The following is a 20,000-nucleotide window of genomic DNA, read 5'->3' on the forward strand; positions in this document are numbered from 1 at the left end:
GAAGAGAGCACTGGTAGCGCTGGAGTAGAAGGAGGCGGTGAAGGGGAGCACTGTTCACACCGTGCTACTTACTTGAAGCCCTGCTGGTTCCAAGCCTGGCCGTAGACACCGTAGGTGGGGACCTGCCACCCGTTCGGGACATACTGGCTGATCTGGGGCCCATTGCCGTACCACTGGCCCCACTGGCCGTAGGGCTGGGCTGCCGCAGGGAAGCTCATCTTGTTCTGCTGTAGAGCACAACAATATTTACTTTGACAAATTATGGACATTAATAGATTAACACAGTAATAAGATCACAGACAACCTCTGCAATTATTAAAAACTGCTAGAGGGCCCCAGGTAAGCTGACAGAAGGTTTTCTTTTGTTAACTATAAATGCAATCTAACGATTAGTTTGATGTTCAAAATTCATGCCCTATTTTCTTGCACTTGAATAGTTACAGCCTGCTTCATGTGAAGCTCAAATCTCCCTTCAACATTAAATTAAGGAGGCATGCTTCACCTTCCTTGTAATTATGTAGTTCAACACTTCCTGGGTTTCAAATCGACTGATGTTATTCGTAATACAGACTCGGGATACACGGCAGCACTACCTTCCAGATGTTATCTCCTGCTTATGTTGTTCTATGAGCTTCTACTAGGACAGCAACTAGTGGCTTTCTTTAAACAATATGTACAGTATGTGCATCCTTACCTGGGGCAGAGGCATCTGCTGCATCGGGTTCATCATGTCCGGAGTCTCTTTACCCCAATAGCATTTGACTATATGGCCCTCTATTGAGGTGCCGTTCACTGACACAATGGCATGGGCTGCTGACTCATGAGAGTTAAACCTGGACAGAAACAGAGGGAGAAAGAGACCAAGGAGTTCTCCATCAAGGTCCTCATGATCTAGAGCACTGCATGTTTTGTCTCCATCCTTGTAGTGAAATATATTCTCCCTACATACAAAGCTGCAGTCCTCCATTAAATGGCTAGAATAAGAGTCTGCAGGACCCCAGACTGCCGAGGACCAGGAGCAGGAGCCTGTGCGCCACACTTTGAAGTAAAAAGGGAAGTAAATATGAAATGTCCACATACCTCACAAACGAATAGCCTTTGTCTGGGAAAACTCTGATTTCCATGATTTGTCCAAAGGGAGAGAAGGTCTGTCTCATCAGTTGCTCTGAAGGAACAAACAGAAAGGGAACATTAGATTTAATTTCCATGTGGATTGATGTGTCGTGATAAAAAAAAAAAAAAACATATGCTGCTTTAGAAATGTTGCATACTAACATCCTCAGGTACGAGTCTCTTGGTGATTGTAAATTAAATTCATAGGCCAGTCACCATTTTGCTGATGACACCACAGAGCTTTAAAATTACCCCTCTGAGCAGAATATTGACAACATTTTAGCTGACACAGGCATTACTTTATCAACAATTCCTCTGAAAAGACTAAAATCCCCAATAAATGAATCCTGCTCCCGAGTATCGTCTGTGTTGCCAGCGTGTTATACCCGATACTACCACTGTTATCATCATACTGATGGTACTTCTAATAGTATTCATTACCTGTCAGTCCTGTGCTGACGCCGCCACAATACACAGTGCAGTTACTGGGGCTGGACTGACTCACTACTTCATCAAAGGATAGGTGCTTGGAGTTACCTGCCAGAGGAGACAAGAGACATTTCTACTGTTAAAACATGAACCCAACATCCCGTGTAAACAAGCAAAACGTGCACTTCCATCACGACTACGCACTTTCATAGGTGGTCTTTGGGGCGGGGGGCTTTCTTGTGGCCCAGTTAGTTCGAATCTGTCTGCCTCCTAACCACTGACCACCCATCTGCTGAATGGCGTTCTCTGCGTCCTGGAACAGGGAAAGGGAATCGTTAATCCAACGAGATCTGACGCGACGATGCAGTACGGAAAATGTGGTGAGTGACGTCTCTGTACTAACCCATTTGTTGAAGAAAGACACAAAGCCGTAGCCTTTAGATTTCCCTGTAGCCATATCTTTCACAACACGAGCATCTCTGTGGACAAACACATCAGCAGGAGTACATTAAAAACATGCAGCGCAACACAGAGCTTGACAGAACTGGAAATCTAAAACAATAATGGTTTAAAAGTAAAAGCTCTTCAATTGAAATTCCCCCACCCTCCATGTATTTTATTACCCAATATTTCTTACTTTTTAAAGTATGAGGAACAGAGAATAATACCACTTCTTGTTCATTTTCTTCCGTTAAGCGTTGATTTAATCATCATTGTCAATAAATCCTGATACTTACGATATCCTGCCAAATGGACCGAAGGCAGCTTTGACGTCTTCTGTAGTTATTTCTGGGCTGAGGTCTCCAACGAAGACGTGAAAGTGATCTATGAGGGGGGGGAGACACCGCTTAGACATAGAGTATGTTACAATACACAATCTAGTACTTTCTTCCAGTATTGTGACCTCCTGCTCATTATAGTCACTGTTAGTCAACAGGCTGAGGACAAAAGGCCGCATTCCAGACAAGTGGATAAAAGACAATAAAAATATGAAAGAATATGCAATAAAAATGTTTTCCAATTCATTAACATCACTTATAAAACATTCAGAGCACTTCATTTTACAAAAATATGGAATGTTTTGTTTTATAACTGAATCACTTTCTTTGATGAAAGAACAGTGAGATGCTTTGTTACATCAAATGAATTGATCTTCACAAAGATTCTGAATATCTTATTAGCAACAGAAATTTGACACTTTCTGGTGACACAATGTGCTTGAATCGCAAAAACACAGAACTTTGGGAGAGAACTAAAAAACATGTAAAAAATATAATTTCTGTGTAGATTTCTCCATGAAGAAGTATTAGCCCCACTGACAAGCACTCGTACTTACTACTTGTGTCTTTTTTCTGGCTGGTTGGCGTCGTGGCCCAGTTGACTTTGACCTCCTGTAGATTGGGGCAGAGAAAGAACAGGCCAGGTGGGGTATGTTTACACCACTTACATTAAAACCTGGATACCTCCACTATAAGAGTATATGACTTAAAGTTATTTAAAATATACTTTAAAAATGTTTTTAATTTATTTTAGTGAGATATGGTGCCTTATCACTCACTTCTGTCTTGTGTATATTTAGTGACAAGAAAATTAATCTCGTCTCAAATCTTCAATCAGAAAACAAACTACAACTGGCCTCCCACAAAGATTTTATAACTGGATGCGGGAAACTTAGCAAATCAAAAAACAACCATGATATGATATGAAGTGGGTGTTGATTTAATGTTTAAACACCACAATGGGAGTCATAAGACAACAACAAATGTAGATATTAGTGAAAGTTACAAATCTCTTCTGCCGTAGTTGTCAATGAAACGCATCTCACTTAGAGCGGTTGCTCACTTCAGCCCTGTAGGTCTGCACCTAATCCATTAATCGAATGAATATATTTTTGATTAGTCTAATAATTCTAAAATAACGTAAATTGTAATGTCAGTTTAAGTCATTTTCTTACTTATGAATGGCTGTTTAAGTAAACAGAACAGTGCTGGTTTGGCTTTCTGAAGTGTTCTGCAGAGCCGTTGTACTGTTGTGAGTTCACAAAGCACCACATTGTCTGAAATAATGCCACACTTTAGAGGATCAGGGGCGATGTTTTTAACTGCAGCTTGTTATCTGGGGGAATGCATGCTTTAACCGGGCGCAGCACTTTATGCAAAGTGCCAACATTTTAATTAAAAATGATATTTTAATAGTTTGCTCTATTGTTCTAGATAACCCGACATCATCCAGCTGCTCCCAGACTTTTTGTTTTGCTATCTTTCCAATGTAGCTTACATGGTCTTGAAGACTTTAATGGACAGAACAGCACTGGCTTGTTTAGTAGATCACTGTATTAGCACAAATCAACTTTGTCAGTGTTTTTTTTTTTTTTCTTGCCAAACCTTACTTTGCTTAAAACACTCAAGCCACACGATGATAAAATCTTCCAGCCCTAACGCCACAGCATCATATGTTTTAAGAGATCCTATTTTACCAAAATAGAGATAGCTTCCTGGCAGTAGTGATGCCCCAACATGTTCAAGATCTGATTTAGACCCTGGCTCCAGCAACTTCCCCTTCACAGTAAGAAAACTAATCTAATCTCCGGCTGGAAACATGAAGTATCTAATCGAACTAATTAATGGATTATAAATACTAGCAGTCAACTAGTAGTTTTTTTTATATTTAGAAGGCACACAGCCCATTACCAAAGACCGCCCGTCCCCACTCACCCTGTAGACACGATAGCTTACCTTACCCATTATTTTCCTTCCATTCATGGCTGCCAGTGAGGCAGCGGCATGCCTGTGGTCATAGAACTCCACAAAGCAGTACGGATCATTTCCAGCAGTCTGTCAATGGAAGAACAAGACTGATATTGAATCCACAGCAAAGGGGGACAATTTAATCACTACAGATGACAAGAGCCACCCACTGTAGTTTGGAGTGTCAGGCCTGATATAATAGACTGGGAGAACAAAATCAATTTCATGCACATAATGTAGATTGAGAATTTCACAAGCAGCACCACCACCTCTCAGGCCACTGTTGAGTGAAACAATATACACCAGAGAGGATAACACTCACATCCACTATCATTTTACAGCTCTTGCAAGGTCCTATCTGTGTGAAGACCTGCAGGATGAGGGGCTCAGTGACATCCCTGGACAGATTCCCCACATACCTGCAAACAAGGAGAGATGAGGGGAGGAGGGGGTATAGAGTCTTTGTCAAACAGGAAGTAGCAAGCAAACAAAGGCTAGTTAACCGGGCTAGCTACAACCCACAACAATTCCTAAAATTAGCATAAAAACAATGATGGTGGACTAAATATTATTGGGGATGGTCTCAATCCCACACAGATAACTCGAGTGTGGCCGGTCTAACACGAGCTGTCCCGGGCCGTCTCTCTCCGAGCGTTGACGTGGCTCGTCTACCAGCTAGCTAAAGCTAGCTACAGATAGCCGGTTCATGAGGGCCTCATGCTAGCTGGGGTTGGCAACAGACGGCACTCAAATTACATCCACTCTGCGAGGGTCTGGCTAACGCATGCCTGTTGCTAATAAAACACGAATATTGTAGTGGAGAAGTATAATCATACAATAAAAACGCGTTCATTGTGAAAGAAGCGACCGGCTAGCTGAGTTTGGGTTCTTTGGCTAATGATAACTAGCATTAGCTAGCCATTCAGTTTCATTTTCAGGTTCCGTCTATTTATACGAGTAAATCAAACAACTTCACGCTAAAAATCCAACATGTGTACTGTATTTACAAACGTTGCTGTTTTCCCCCATGCTAAGATATCACGAATTAAATGTTAATTTGTGACAAAATGAGAGGATGTTATAGTTTTTAATTGAAACAACAACGTGGAAACATTTCGGACAGTAGTTACACCGAGCCTTCCCACTCCAGGACATAGACGGCGCCGCTGTTACTCACAAGGTTCTGGGTTGATCGTCCTCCATCATCAAGGTTTAGTGGTCGCGTCCTGAGAGCTTCTTTAATCCAATGACATACAAATGGTTTGTGCTGAACTTGAGCGACCGTGAACGTAAAAGGCTATTAATCTACTATTTAATGATAAATCGGTGGCCGACTCTGCTCTCGCACACACACCGCAGACAGCCTCAGTCTGATGCAAACAATAGGAAGTTGAAGATGGCGGAGGAGCGGCGTCAGCAGCGTCAACCTGCGCGCTGAAATGAAGCCAAAATCAAGCGCTCTTTCTGCCACACACACACACACACGAAGATGTGCCTCTACGTTTTTATGGCAGAAGCTACAAAACACACCGAGTTTTGTAGCTTTGCATAACAGCGTAGAATGCTTTTCCCAATTATCCTATTTGTGGTCATAGCTTAATCAACCGTGATGCAAAAACGTAAAGAAATTACAACTGGAAACATTTGTGAAACGCACCGTTAACCCAGCAAGTTACACAATAACGTACCGTGTACGGTAGGTGATTCCAACATGGGAGTTATTTGCTACAGTTCATCATTGCCACATTTTAGCAATTTATTTTTCAATATTAGTTGCCAAAGCAAAAAGCGTGCGCCGCCCGGGAATCGAACCCGGGTCGCAAGAATGGGAATCTTGCATGATACCACTACACCAGCGGCGCAGCCACAACGAGTGAAGGGAGCAATATACAAGATATAGATCAACAGTTAACGAGGCAGAAGTAGAAAAGAGTGTAAAACATTGATGACTGTGGTGCATCAAAGGTGAGGGAACTCAAAATTAGCGCAAATGTTAAAAAAAAAAAAAAAAGCATTACAATGAAATGATCCTTTCTACTAAAGAGTTCAAATTATTTGAAAATTATTTAATTATTTTAAAATCCGAAAATGTTACAGAGGAAAGGAGCCACTGGCATGTCACAGGAATGTATTAATTAATGCACAACCAATAAAGATAATAATATAACGGTTTTAGCTAATGTTGCAGGATCATAGGTTCAGAATGCATCTAAAAATCCATTCATCACCTATGATTCTCAAACGGAGGAGGGCAGCACTGCTCTGTCTAAAAGAAAAAAGAAAAAAAGAAGACGAAGAAGAAGAAAAAAGGCCAGTCTCGCCATTGCACTCGAAGAAGAAGAAGGGTACATCCCAAGTCTCTTAATTCTCATTTCCTCACTCCTCGATCCTCGCTTGAACCGGAAGTTGTTCTGCGCTGCCATATTGACGGCCGTCCCAAAGCTCTTATTTAGCTCTGAGGAGAGAGGATCGAGGAGAGAGGAGGGATCTCCGAGGAGCCATGAGCGAGGACCCACGAGAACAGACTTCCAGGAAGTCTTTTAACGGCCGACACGCTCCCTCACTGTTCATCAGTCATGTGATTGGACGCTGCAGCCGATCGGACTGATGAGATTTTTTTCAACATGTAAACAGTGAAGACGGATCACAGAATAAACTCAAGCTTTATATTTGATTCGTTTTCTGATTCAACATCTGGTTTAAATAAATGTTCATTGTAGACTGAACAACAAAAGGACCACAAAGATTTGTGTTTTCATGATCTGAACTTTTATTATGGAAACAATTAAAGTCAGAGGGAACTGGAGAGACGAAACACTTATTTAAATATATATATATATATATTTAAATAAGTTTAAATATATATATATATATATTTAAATAAGTTTAAATAAGAAACACTTTTTACATCATTTATCATCGTTTCATTCAGTCACGTGAGGCTGTTCATTCCTGATTGTCGGGTTTGATGAGTTTTATCATTTAAGAGAAACAATAATCATATTCTGGGTTATTTAATAATGACGTCATAATCTGAATTTCAAAACGTACAGACGCAAATAATTCATAAATAAGACGATCGCATTCCGCCGGTAGAAATGGATCCTGCGCTTATAAACAGAACACAGGACAACAGACTACAGAGAGAAACACCTCTACAGTGGTGATTACTGTGTGTATTTATTAGTTATTAGTATTATTAGTTACTGTTATTAAGTACAGTGATCATGTGAACACACACAAACTTGTCAAAAGTCTCTCCAGCCGACTGACAGCTGAACCTCCGTCATCAGAAACAGACGTCGCTTCACGTGACACAACTGAGGAAAGGACGCCTCGTGTCTCTTAAAAGACATTTCCTCGTTCCTCTCTCCTCGCATGGTTTCCTCCATGCATCCGTGGTGGGAGGGACTAAGACGCAAGGAAAGGACCCAAGTGAGGGAAACGGGGATGCAATTAAGAGTCTTGGGATGTACCCGAAGAGTCAGTTTTTCTGGAGGAAACATGGCTTCCCCTGCCGGTTGCGAGCATTATGTACGCAGCTGCTTATTGAAAGTGAGTTAACTTTTTGAAATGTATCGTATATATGTTCCCTACATGCATGATGGAGTCATGTTAATGTTGCCTCACTGTGACTGCTACAACGAATAGTGCTTCTGTTTAACTCTGTATAACCACTCACAGCTAGCATAGCTAGCCTACTAGCGTTAGTTAACGTGGTTACTAAAACACTAGCTGGTGTTGTAACACGGCAGCTGAATGGTTATGACATTTTAGTTAGTGTCTCATACCTTTATTATATGTTGATATTATGGAAATAGTGAGCGCTTTAGAGTTTAGTGAGTACCATTATGTCATTACTTAGCTTATCACTGACTATGTCAAACCTTTCTTTTAACTTCCAGTGTTGTTGCAGCAGATGCATGTTGTTGTCGAGCTGTGATGAGACTATTTCACACATGTTTATGTGCACTGCAGGCGCCTTGCTGTGGTAAACTGTACGTGTGTCGGCTGTGCCATGATGCAGAGGAGAACCACCAGATGGATAGATTCAAAGTCAGAGAGGTGCAGTGCTCTGAGTGTCAGACAGTGCAGCAGGTAAAGAACAACTCCAACGTCAGCTGTAGCTGTACCACTAAGTGATGTTAAAAGTCACTTGTTTCCCTTTGGTTTTCATGTTGTTTTCGTCTATGTAGTGGTTAAAAGAATGGTACAAATGAAAGATGTCGCTCTTGTAGGCCCAGCAGACTTGCCAGCAGTGTCATGAGCAGTTTGGGGAGTACTACTGTGACATTTGCCACTTGTTCGATAAGGATAAGAAGCAGTACCACTGTCAGCCCTGTGGAATATGCAGGTGAGCACTAGCAGAGTTTATACATCGTAAACACTTGTCACTCTGTTACAAATCTGTTTTTAGGATATAGCCTAAATAGAAGACACTAACAGTGATCTGGGTATTTGGGGAATAAAAGTACAAATGCCTCAAGGTGAAACCCAGTCTTTTATTTGAAATTTAGTTTAACTTTGATCCACATGACGAGGCCTGAATGTTCTTTGGTTCAGATAATTGTAGTCTACTGATAACATTGAATGTAATATGAAAGGCTAGGCTAAGCAAGGGCCTGTTATCTCAGCCTGATTGCATTATTTGGTCTCATTTATGAATTATTCAACGTGTGTAATATATAATATTATATCTCTTTGAAATGGCTGGTTTACCTATTCAAGATAATATAAACTGATGCAGAAATCTGCCATACGACTGAACACGTTGATATTTTACGTCGTCAGTTGTTATGTCGTTCATACATGAGGTAATTGTCGTCTGTGACGTTGTGTTTGGACCCCTACAGGATTGGGCCCCGGGAGAAGTATTTCCATTGTGAGAAGTGCAATCTGTGTTTAGCTCAGGATCTGCGGGGAAACCACAAGGTGATTATTAGCCTGTGTTATGTCTGTGTGATGAGCAAATGAGTGTCTTCACTGCTGTTACTTACATCCATCTTTTATGTTTCAGTGTGTTGAAAACGTTTCGAGGCAGAACTGCCCAGTGTGTATGGAGGTAATGAAATATATTCGATGACGGGCTGTTGATTTGTTTATGCGTTTCATTACCTTCTCTAGGATTTTACATGATTTTCTCTTGTGCGTTCAGGATATTCACACGTCCAGAATTAGAGCTCACGTTCTTCCATGCGGCCATCTTTTACACAGGTATGACTCATTATTCTCTCAATATGGATATATCCTAATTTTCATTACACTGCAGAAAACAAATACATAAATGTATGACATTGGCCAGATTGATTACTCTATAAACCACATTTTAAAATAAATCATAGTATCTGTAAAACGCATTCAAATATTGTAGGTGATGTAGACTAATGAATCTAAATATTATATTTTCTAGTCCTATATCATCGTTAAATAGATATTGTATTTATTTAGTAATCGTATTTCAGGATGTGTTCTGATATAGAGCTGTTTATTAAATATTAACGTGTTTGTTTACATGCTCTGCAGGACCTGCTTTGATGACATGGTCAGAACAGGGTATGTGTAATCATTCCTGGTTATTCTATAGTTGAGTAAAACACGTTCTTGTTCCACGTTAACATTATTTATTTGGCATAAACGTTTCATGCATTGCTCGAACAATTGAGTCCTGCATCAGTCATTGGTTTTCATGTCTTCTTATTTAAGATGGTTCCATCCAAAGTCCGACTGAAACTAACACAAAGTCGGTTTCCCCCACTGAACATTTGACTATTTGTTAAATTCAGACGGTGTGAGGAAAAGCTGACCTCTGACCTGCTGCATGCGTGTGTGGATTCACAGTGCTCCGGTAACTACAGTGCTTCCACTAAATGCAATGTTTTTCTCTCATTTATTTAAGAGCGTATCGCTGTCCTCTGTGTATGCACTCTGCCTGGAAGATGGAGGACCACTGGGATCAGATAGACGAAGAGATTTCCCTGTCACCGATGCCCACTGAATACCAGGGTGCAACTGTCAAAGTAAGACCTCAGTAATACGATCAAATCAACATTTATTATTTGAATTTAGTCATAAGAAGTGTTGAATTACTGATATGACATCCCCATTTGTTTCCATTTCATTCAATCCAATTTGTACAATTCAATAGAGATGGGACTTTGTAATTGTTGTGATTAATCATCTACTTGGTTATCTTTTTCATGTAATCCATTACCTTTGTTTTTCCTCATTGTAGATTATATGTAACGACTGCCAAGCCCACTGCACGGTGCCTTTCCACGTGCTGGGGATGAAGTGCAGCAGCTGTGGCTCCTACAACACTGCACAGGATGGGGGACTCATCCGGCAGTCTCCTCAACAACAACAACAACAACAACAGCAGCAGCAGCAGCAGCCAGAGCAGGACGCTGAGCAGAATGAGGCAGAAACAGACACGGAGCCAGAGCAGCAAGATCAAACTTAATCGCTTACGCCAGATTAAACATTGACATTTGTACTTTAGATGTTTGGCTGGTTCACTTACTTGGACCAACTTACATTGAGTGTAACAGTTGACTGAGCCAATATTCCTAGATTGTACATATTACAAGAACAATCCCATCTATTTTCTGTATCTGCTTATCCTCTTCAGGGCTGGAACCTTTCCCAGCATGCACTGGGTGAGGTGAAGTGTATCAGGCTATCACAGGATTCACACACTTACAGGCAATCTGGAGTCATAGTCCATCTGACCACCCCGGAGGGACTTACTGGTGACAGTCTAACCTCTGAGCCACTGTGTGGCACCATGATGAAGATAAAGAATGAGCAGGTTAACTACTACTGGTGGTGGATCAGAACAATTGTGATTGTTTTCTGTTAAGTTCAGGGACTGTCATCCTACTGTACATCCTATTTAAATGTTCTACGTAAGTGTTCACATAAGTGTGTCAGCTTGGAATACACACAGTCCTTTATCTGCCTGTACAACTATACTTAGTACCAGATTTGTAAGTTTGTCAGACCCAAATAGAAATCCGCCTCAGGCAGACGTTGGTGATTAGCGACATAGTAAGCCTGCAGGTTAACTGTCATACTGGCAGCATGGCAATACAAACCAGGTGCATAGGATTCAAATACAATTCCGGATTTGTGAAAAGTGGAACTGACACACAGGGCGACTAAAATATATATGGAGATGCATTCAACTATCTAGAAAAGTGCACTCTTTAATTTAGCTGCTTTTTTGTTCAGATGCCCATTCAGTCAAAAAAAATAAACAGACAGCATCATTCTGAATCAAACTAAACCATAATATTAATAATTACTAAGAGTGGGTTCCGGTCTTATTCATTATTATATGGTTTAGTTTGATTTAGGTGTCATATTGACTATCAAATTGTTGTTTAAAGCTGTAATCCAAATACAAGCGAAAGCATTGCCTCGTCTGTTGCTCTCCAAATGATTGACAGGTTTCTTGTTTTTCTTTTACACCCGTCATGTTATCTACTTGTTTGAATCAGTTCTGTTATCAAAAACTGAAGTATAAATGGAGAAATATTAGAAATAATAATTTTCCATTGACGAGGGAAACACTTCATTAATGACTGTTAATGTGCCTGTAATTTATAAAATGGTTATTGGGCCTTTGAACCAGCTCATATTCAAAAGCCAGATAATAAGATAACAGTATGGTCTGTGGCATAGGAAATATGTTCCAAGTATTGCCTGTTTGTTAAGATATAATAGACATAAATCCAACTGCAACACATTTATTGAGTGTTTCCTTCTCATAACATACACACAGTACACCTTTGAATCCGCCCACTCCACTGAGTTCAAGTCTGCAAACAGAGTGCAATGAGTTGACAATTCTGTCTGATATCAGGCAATACATACAGTACTGCCATTTATAGTGTGGCTGCTGCGACATCAGGCCTTTGATTGCTTTTTGTGTTTTTACTTGCTTGGTTACATTTTACAATGACAGCAATACAAACATGATTTTACGAAGCTATTATTCACCATTGTGTTCTGAACCGATCATTGAATTACAGATAAGAACATTTGATCACATTTTAATTTTCAGCTGCTCATATGAATTCAGTTTCAATTGTGTTTGTGTAGCAGTCAGGTACACGAGCACTATTATTAAAATAAATCACCACTGATATTGTAAAACATGTGCCGCGGCCTAAGGGAATTACCCACAAATCATTGCAATGTGATGTTAAACACGGGGTAACCAGTGGACGCATGGAGACGTAAAAAAAGGTAAACAAAGGACAGCTCACGTGTGTTCAGCCTGTCATATTCAGAAACATTAAGGGTTAAAGATGGAACAAAAAATAAACATGAAATCAGAATATTTATTTATTCATCAAATATTTGATTTTTTCATTGAAGCAGTTTTGACAAAAACAAGTAAATAGATTATATAAAATTACCTCATCTTGTGAGGAAAGAGCCTGGAAGACTTTCAAATCAGGGAGTACAAAGTATAAAATAAATACACAACTATACATCATATTTTTTGTCGTTTTCATAACATATGTTGCAGCGAAGTGCTGTCCCATTCCCATTAACACCATTTCAAGCCCTCATAGTCTCTCACACACTTACCAGGTGACGTCAGTAAGTCCTTGAGGGTTCAGGGTTTGGGGGGGGACATTGGGATTGGGCCTAAATCTTTTTGGTTGGATCACATGCTGTCTCCTCTTGGTGGATCTGGCTCAGGGGTCGTGAACTGGAAGGTGAAACAAACGGGAACACCAGTCAGGGCGGGTCCCATTGCGATTGGCAGGGGTGGGGCTATCGAGAATTGTAGAGGTGTTGGTATGATGTGTAGAGGAAAGGGTGGAGTGACACCCTGGGGGAATCTTAGGGATGCGGTGACTTCTGGTTGATTTGTGCCACCAACAGCTATGATTGTATCCGTTTCTGTACACCCTGGGTGGAGTGAGCCCTCTGAATCTGGTGGAACGTGCACCGTGTCAGCGTTAGAGTCCTGTGAAGGATCAGAATCAGGCATGTCCTGAGAAACGTCCATGCCTAGTGCAGTTTGTGAAGGATCATCTGGCATAAGCTGTAAAGGGTCTGTGTCAGCGGAGGTTTGGGGATCCTCTGGGTCTGATAGAGCTGAAGTATTGAGCGTGGCTGGAGAAGGCCCTGCGTCTGCAGAGGGAAGCTGGGGGTCAGTCTCCATAGAATTCGGCATGTCTGTCTATGTAGATGCTGGCGGCAGTAGCTCCTGTGAAGGCCCAACATGAGCGTCAATCTCCTCTGATGAATTTGGCTCACTGGATTCTGATGAATCCTCACTTAGAAAAGCTGTTTTTGTAAAAAAAAAAAAAAAAAAAAGTTAACATTTGTCACAAATCCTCTTAGATTGCTTTTTCGTTGTTGAAGCAGAATAGTAGAGCTACACACTGGTTTAGACATCACAGTCACCATAAAGTCAGCACAAAATGTAGTCCTCAGAAATGCTATCGCTCTTTCCTGTATTTGCTGAAACAAATAAGCCATAAGCACTATACAACGGCATTGTGCATCTACTGCATTTCAGAGGGGAATATTGTGCTTTTATCTCCACATTTACCTGACTAGTTATTTTGCAGATTATTCATTATACTAAAAACATGATGCATGATGATCTTATTAAGTCTGGAATTGAGTTTAAGACTGTATTTTACTATAAAAGGTGAAACTAAAATCTGCCATTGTGGAAAGAATAGTTCAACACATTTGTATGCAAATCAAAGTGCATTTCAAAGTATTTTCTAAAAACTTTCTGAATCCCATTGTCAAAACCTCTTTCATGATACAGATTTACGTTTTTCAAACAAGTTGATAAACAGGCTAAAATATTTCAACTATGCAAATTAATGTTTTTAAGACTTAAATTACACCGAAATGTCTTCAGATTACATTTCGTCCATATAGAAAAGTACAACACTTTATAGTTAAAACCAGCGTCACCTCCAGCAGCTACAACGAAACGATGCATGAACAATGGGAAGAAAAAAAACCAGTATAGACTTTAAATACATGTTATCAGAATACAGTCTGAAGTAATTCAATAGCTTTTCTTCCAGCAATCAAATATGCCATTCATCCAAAGAAACACCCTCTTGAATCCAGTCAAATGTCCCAAAATTAGTTTATTACAGCAACTTTCAAGAGAATTTTTTTAAACCATTACTTTATATGCCCTCCATCTATAACAATGGGGCATGTTATATATGCCGATCACATGTTTCGCATTTAGAAAATAAAAAAAAAATTAAAAAAAGTTAATCTTTAAAGTAATACTTGTCAAATGTATGTAGTGATGTGAAAAGCGTAGCATGTTCGTATCAAAGTAGGGTTTAAGCTGAATAATAATAGAAAAAACCCAACTTAATCCTCACACATCACTTGATCAAAATAAATCAGTAAAACCAGACTTCAGCTCTGTGAGGCTGTACAGCAGTAGCTAAATGCTAACACAAGCATGCCAATACTTACTGCATGTTTCTCAAGTGGGATGTTCACCTTGGCTGAACTAACTTTATTTTACCATCTGTCAAAATATCAACATTGGTGGTCTGACAGTAAACAATTCAGAAATGACTTTACAGGAGCCGGTGCAAGACGCAACCTTTTATTTAAAACTTTGCTTGCCCAAGAATCAACCTCATTCCACAGAAGATGCCACTTCCTGCAAAGAAAGAAAGCAAAGTCAGCCCGCCATCCCACAAGAACTAACAAAATTGGGAACCTTCTAGTTCATGGAATTTTTTTGGAAGCCAACCTCTGGTTTGTCAGACTCTGGTGGGGCAGTTTGTGTGGTCTCAGCTTTGTTCTCCAGGTCCGTCATACTGGTGCCATTCATTGCTGCTAGGCTAGCTCTCCTGCAGGAAGGAAATACAGAAGTAGTCCTGTGCTCTATATAATGGCAACTGTTGCCATTTGGGGCAAACATTTTACCCAATCTGCACAGACTCCAAATGTAGAGACACATTGAAGGTTTACATCAATATTCCTAAAATTGGAACAGGCACATGATGCCATCTTCATTTCAGCCACGCCAGCAGCGTAGCTCTGGAAATAGTAAAGTCAGTCGGTCCGCCACTTTGATCCGGACTAACGTCTCAACTATTGGATGGATTGCTATCAAGGTTGGAAAAATGTTCATGTTCCCCAGAGGACGAAGCATACCGACTTTGTCATAAGTTCCATTTGTCAAATACATTTCTTATGTAGCATAAAAGGGACTACAGCTGCATTTCAGTGTGCAACCCTGTGTTGTACAATGAGAAAATAATCAACCTTTATTACCAAGTGCCACACTTTCACTGCATTTAGTTTTCCATGTAGGCGGGATTCTCAGCCAATTGCCATAACTCCTCGTGAAACTGCTACGATATGAAAATGTTCATTATGTCCCATGTTGCCAAGTGACAATTCTAGTGATTCTCTGACCAATCAGTAGTTTTCAGTGTTTTACCGCAACCTTCTGCATCTGCTCGCTTGGATCCTCGACTGAGGTGGTACCAAAAAAATAAAAAAAAATAAAAAAAAATAAAAATAAAAATAAAAAAAAAAAAAAAAAAAAACCCACACACCTTTCGCCGAGTAGATCTGTGCCGTGGCATAATACTGGCAAGTCTATAGTCATTCCCTCAGCCTCACCTGTACTCTGTGTAGTACCAATTAGCAAATGTTAAATTGTAAACTGATTTACACCTGCAAGTGTCAACACCTCAAGCATGTTAGCTCAAACCTGGCGAATAAAAGTCTCAGAGAGCTGTGGACTTTAAAAAAAAAAAAAAAGAATGTCTTTTAGAGAAATTTAATCTCAAGCTGCAGACTGTATACATTTATTTTGTGACTAGAAGGTTTCTTCTTAGTAATCAGACGAACCTTGTGTTGGCACGCCTCTTACGCTTAACCACGACTGCCATCACAGCAATGATCATCACTCCTGCACAGAGCCCCGCGGCGCTGTAGATAATGGGACCCTGCATGGTCTTCAGGAGATTGTCTTGACAGGAGTCACCGCTGTAGGCCAGTGAACACTGGCATGTAGCATCTCCATTGGTTTCAATACAGCGTCCGTTGCCACTGCAGCGTTTCTGGCTGCACTGCTGGGCATCCAGGTTCTTGAGTAGACTAGTTGCATTCAGGGTGGAGTTCAGGCCAGTGACTTCAGAAAGAGTTACAGTGGGCAGAGGAGTAGTAGGAGAGGAGCTGCTGAGCTGGGTGGTTGCAAGGACCTCGACTCCTGACCACAGCTTCAGACCAACACCTAAATGTCAACAGAGAACTCATGAGTTGGTTTTAGATTAAGAAAATCATTTTTTTTTTTTAAAAAGCAACAAGTATAAAGACTCACAGTTCTCATCCGAGTGGTCATAGCAGTCAACGTGACCGTTACAGAACTTCTCAACAGGCTGGCATGAGAGTTGATCCAGACACTGCCTGCCGCCATCTGGGCAGCGCTGCTCCGGGCCACAGTGGGTGGCATTCACAAGGGTTTGGCCATGAGCACACCTGCATGTCCGTCCGTTTGGGATGGCGAGGCATAAGTGGTGGCAGTTGCCGTTGTTTTCCGTGCACTGGTTTGAACCTGTGAACAATAGGTCAGTAGATTGACCATCAACTGGTGTTTGTGATTGGCACTAGACGACAACCACCTCAGTACGCTCACATTTGGAATACCCTTTTAACCGCCATCAAAACCGCTACAGTGTGTAGTTCTTACGTACCAGTCTGACTGGACTTGCTGAACGCCTTTAAGCTGATTACTTCTGTGTCGACCTCAAACCACAACTTGTTTTGCTGCTGCTGCTCATCTCGGTACCAAAGCCGAGTCTTGTCTGAAGGAAAGCATCAACACAAAGTAATGTAGCTAGAGTAGTAACAACATTCCATCACGCTGGATGGTCAAACATCTTAATATAGATTTCTAAACGATAAAGCTACGAGTTGCCAGTTGCGTATTTTGAGACAAATCATGCAGGAATTATTAATGTCTTGTGCTATGGATTTTTAGAAGAAAAAGAAATGTGCAGAGATGAAAAACAATTTCAGATAAAGTTATTATTTGGACAGCCACACCTCCTGGTAGTTAGTACAAACAACATAGCATTAAAAATATATCATTTAGTACATACAATATGAGCCCCTTACCACTGACAGTCATCCAGAGCAGCGCATAATCACTCAGAGCCACAGCAGTCAGGCCATCACCGGCCTTCAACTCTCTGTATCCGGATCCATCAAGCTGGACACAGCCGATGGTCCCAGGATCTGGGCAGGAATCCAAGCTATGTTACAGCTTTTCTAAACAAATGGTATCTTTTTTTACACTTTTAGAGCACGAAACATTTTGAAAACAAACTGACCAACTATACTGAAAATTTGTTAAAAACAAAGTCTTACCCATGTCAGCCCAGTAAATCGTATCCCCATTACTGGAGAAGACCAGAGATGTGGGCTGGACAGCATCCTTCCACACCACACTCCGTCTGGCACCGTCCATGTTGGCACACTCTACCGTAGCGACTGTGTCTGTACCCTGCAGGCCCAGGTTGGTGAAACAAACTCGTCCACTGGGAGGGTGGAGGGCGATGGACTCCACTCTAACAATTCCTTCCTTTATGAGAACAGCAGTGTGTGCACTGGGGATGGAGGTCACCTGCAGGCGGGGCTGTTTGTTGCTGCTCCAGTAGACATTATGCGTTACCCAGTCCAGGGCCATGGCGGTGATGGTGTTCCCAAAGAGTTTTAGAAGCTGGCCCTGAGAGGACAAGTCAGAGCCCTTAAGTTTGAAGGAGCTGAGTGAAGTTGTGCCGTCATCTGTCACCAAGAGGGTCTGGTCACGTAGGCTGTAGTCCATGATGGCTGCCTCATTGACGCCGGGCACCTGCAAGACCAGGTGTTCAGGCCAGCCCTGCAGGTCTGCTGCTGTGTGTCGGGACTGCAAGTAGATCTTGGAGTATAGATATGAGAGTGGTAACGCATTACCCAACTTTTCCTTTAAAAAGCATCTTCAGTTAAAAGCAAAGTAGACTTAGTGCAACTATGCTTTATTATATAACAAAAACCTGGGTGACAGTAGAGGGAGACAGCATCAGCAGGTATGCTGAATTGACCTGGCTGGAGCAGGCAAGACCATCCTCAGCCAGTAAGAGTCCAGTGGGACACTTGCAGACAGCCTTGGGTCCCGGGGCCAACACACACATGTGGGAACATCTCATCTTCTCACACTGATTCTCAATGCCCATCTGGAGCAATGGATGGATGACCTGCAAACCAAGCAGGGAACAGGAAAGTGTTTTAATAATGCTATTCATGCTGATAAATTATATCTAGCACATGGTACATTTCAAACAAAAGTCAGGTATTTTTTTATAATTTCCCAAAACTGGTCTCTCTTCATACATGAAACACTTCAAACATTTAAAGTCAGCTGTGCGTGGGCAGTATGGATCACTGCTGGAAGCACTTCACACACAAAAAGTGAGCCAAATTTAGTTAGTTTCTCCGTCGTACAGTAGCAGCCCCATTTCTAACTCAATTCTGAAGATTTTGCTCACCTTCACAGCAAAAGGTTGTCCGGGTCTTTTCAGGAGAACTTGGTGGTTTTTGCCAGATATTTTATTGGCAGCCAGCACCACTCGCTTCTTGGCATCAGACCAGTAGAGAATGTCATTAAACACTGCCAGGGAGAATGGGTTGGTGGTCTCTTTCATCTGTAGAATCTGAAAATTACATTAGACAGATTTATTATTCAAGCATTTCACTTGTCTCTGGATGAAATTTATCCAAAAAAAAAAATGTATAAACTTTAATGAAGGGCCCATTGTGGGGTACTTTTAATTATAGCGGGCAGGAGGACCTTTTGTTGGTAGATTTAGTGTCGAGTTTAAATTTATTTTTAAAAGCCTGAAACATGTGTTTGAGTGGTTGCATCCAAACTCAGAACTATTCTTTCAAATATTAGAACCAGACAACATCCCACTTCCAAAAGGTTTTACCCGAATGTCATCTCCATCCAGTGTAGCAGATCCAATCGCCCTCAGCCTTTCATCCGTCCAGTAGACTCGTTCAGAGATGGTGTCCACAGCCACACCGCCTGGCCAGCCCAGACTGGAGTTCACCACTGCAGTCCTCTCTGACCCGTCCATCCCAGCACGCTCTATCTTCACTATATTACCGATCTCAGTCCAGAACATCAGCCTGGTAGAAACATAAAAAAAATATGTTGTTTTTTTTTTTTTTACAAACATTGTACACGAGTTAGGAGAATGAAATGAAGTCATGCGGACCCTTTTTGTGGCAGCAGTGCCAGAGAGCGAGGCTGATCCAGATCTTCATCCAGGATGACACTGTGACCCACTGACTTCACAGTGCCTGTGGCCAGACTGACGGCAACAATCTGACTGTTCTCGCCGTCGATCCAGTACAGGTTCCTCCCGAGCCAGTCAACAGCAATAGAATCAGCTCTGACACCTGTGAAAACAAGGTGTCGCACGCCTTAAGTATCCTTATTCACAACAATTACTATGCATTCCTCCATCGATGTCCCCTACAATACGAGACAACATTTGTGTTGCACCGACCTTTAATCAGAGTTCCTGTGGTCTTCTGGTCCAGCGAGGACCACTTGATGCCGTCGGTGTCCAGACTGACCCAAAAGACCCTCTGCTCCCTCCAGTCGTAGTCCAGGGAGAGGATGGCCTTCTTCGC

The 20,000-nt window shown here is 41.4% G+C and overlaps 3 protein-coding genes and 1 non-coding gene across 5 annotated transcripts in view; 1 reads left to right on the plus strand and 3 right to left on the minus strand.

Annotated features, from left to right (window-relative positions):
• Positions 1-5,701, minus strand: part of LOC116384720 (nucleolysin TIA-1-like) — an 8,735-nt gene extending 3,034 nt beyond the window's left edge. The window contains exons 1-11 of one of the 2 annotated variants that reach the window (XM_031849645.1): positions 5,467-5,694; positions 4,612-4,708; positions 4,278-4,376; positions 2,879-2,933; positions 2,280-2,367; positions 1,946-2,021; positions 1,747-1,855; positions 1,555-1,650; positions 1,081-1,165; positions 695-833; positions 73-227 (exon numbers count right to left, since the gene is read on the minus strand). In XM_031849645.1, the coding sequence (XP_031705505.1) occupies positions 73-227; positions 695-833; positions 1,081-1,165; positions 1,555-1,650; positions 1,747-1,855; positions 1,946-2,021; positions 2,280-2,367; positions 2,879-2,933; positions 4,278-4,376; positions 4,612-4,708; positions 5,467-5,495 (1,028 nt within the window). In that variant the 5' untranslated portion in view covers positions 5,496-5,694. Of the gene's footprint in view, positions 1-72; positions 228-694; positions 834-1,080; positions 1,166-1,554; positions 1,651-1,746; positions 2,022-2,279; positions 2,368-2,878; positions 2,934-4,277; positions 4,377-4,611; positions 4,709-5,466 lie in introns of both variants that reach the window. The other variant, XM_031849644.1, reaches the window with a different exon arrangement.
• Positions 5,702-6,080: 379 nt separating this feature from the next.
• Positions 6,081-6,151, minus strand: trnag-ccc (transfer RNA glycine (anticodon CCC)). The gene has a single exon. It is a non-coding gene; the product is annotated as a tRNA-Gly (tRNA).
• A 1,466-nt stretch (positions 6,152-7,617) lies between these two features.
• On the plus strand, positions 7,618-11,730 carry rchy1 (ring finger and CHY zinc finger domain containing 1). The gene is made up of 9 exons (XM_031849356.1): positions 7,618-7,844; positions 8,268-8,387; positions 8,528-8,643; positions 9,143-9,221; positions 9,307-9,351; positions 9,445-9,503; positions 9,813-9,842; positions 10,186-10,306; positions 10,522-11,730. The coding sequence occupies exons 1-9, from the start codon at positions 7,668-7,670 to the stop codon at positions 10,747-10,749; spliced, it is 975 nt and encodes a 324-aa protein (XP_031705216.1). The 5' UTR covers positions 7,618-7,667; the 3' UTR covers positions 10,750-11,730.
• Positions 11,731-14,872: 3,142 nt separating this feature from the next.
• Positions 14,873-20,000, minus strand: part of lrp13 (low-density lipoprotein receptor related-protein 13) — a 10,490-nt gene continuing 5,362 nt past the window's right edge. The window contains exons 10-21 of the mRNA XM_031849390.1: positions 19,874-20,000; positions 19,580-19,763; positions 19,289-19,490; positions 18,848-19,012; positions 18,356-18,556; positions 17,691-18,240; positions 17,439-17,558; positions 17,015-17,125; positions 16,642-16,875; positions 16,170-16,554; positions 15,058-15,157; positions 14,873-14,964 (exon numbers count right to left, since the gene is read on the minus strand). The exon at positions 19,874-20,000 is cut by the window's right edge and continues 86 nt beyond it. Coding sequence (XP_031705250.1) covers positions 14,941-14,964; positions 15,058-15,157; positions 16,170-16,554; positions 16,642-16,875; positions 17,015-17,125; positions 17,439-17,558; positions 17,691-18,240; positions 18,356-18,556; positions 18,848-19,012; positions 19,289-19,490; positions 19,580-19,763; positions 19,874-20,000 — 2,403 coding nt within the window. The 3' untranslated portion in view covers positions 14,873-14,940. The remainder of the gene's footprint in view (positions 14,965-15,057; positions 15,158-16,169; positions 16,555-16,641; positions 16,876-17,014; positions 17,126-17,438; positions 17,559-17,690; positions 18,241-18,355; positions 18,557-18,847; positions 19,013-19,288; positions 19,491-19,579; positions 19,764-19,873) is intronic.

Source organism: Anarrhichthys ocellatus, unplaced genomic scaffold, assembly GCF_004355925.1.
Source record: "Anarrhichthys ocellatus isolate YVR2014 unplaced genomic scaffold, GSC_Weel_1.0 scaffold9, whole genome shotgun sequence".
Taxonomy (NCBI): domain Eukaryota; kingdom Metazoa; phylum Chordata; class Actinopteri; order Perciformes; family Anarhichadidae; genus Anarrhichthys; species Anarrhichthys ocellatus.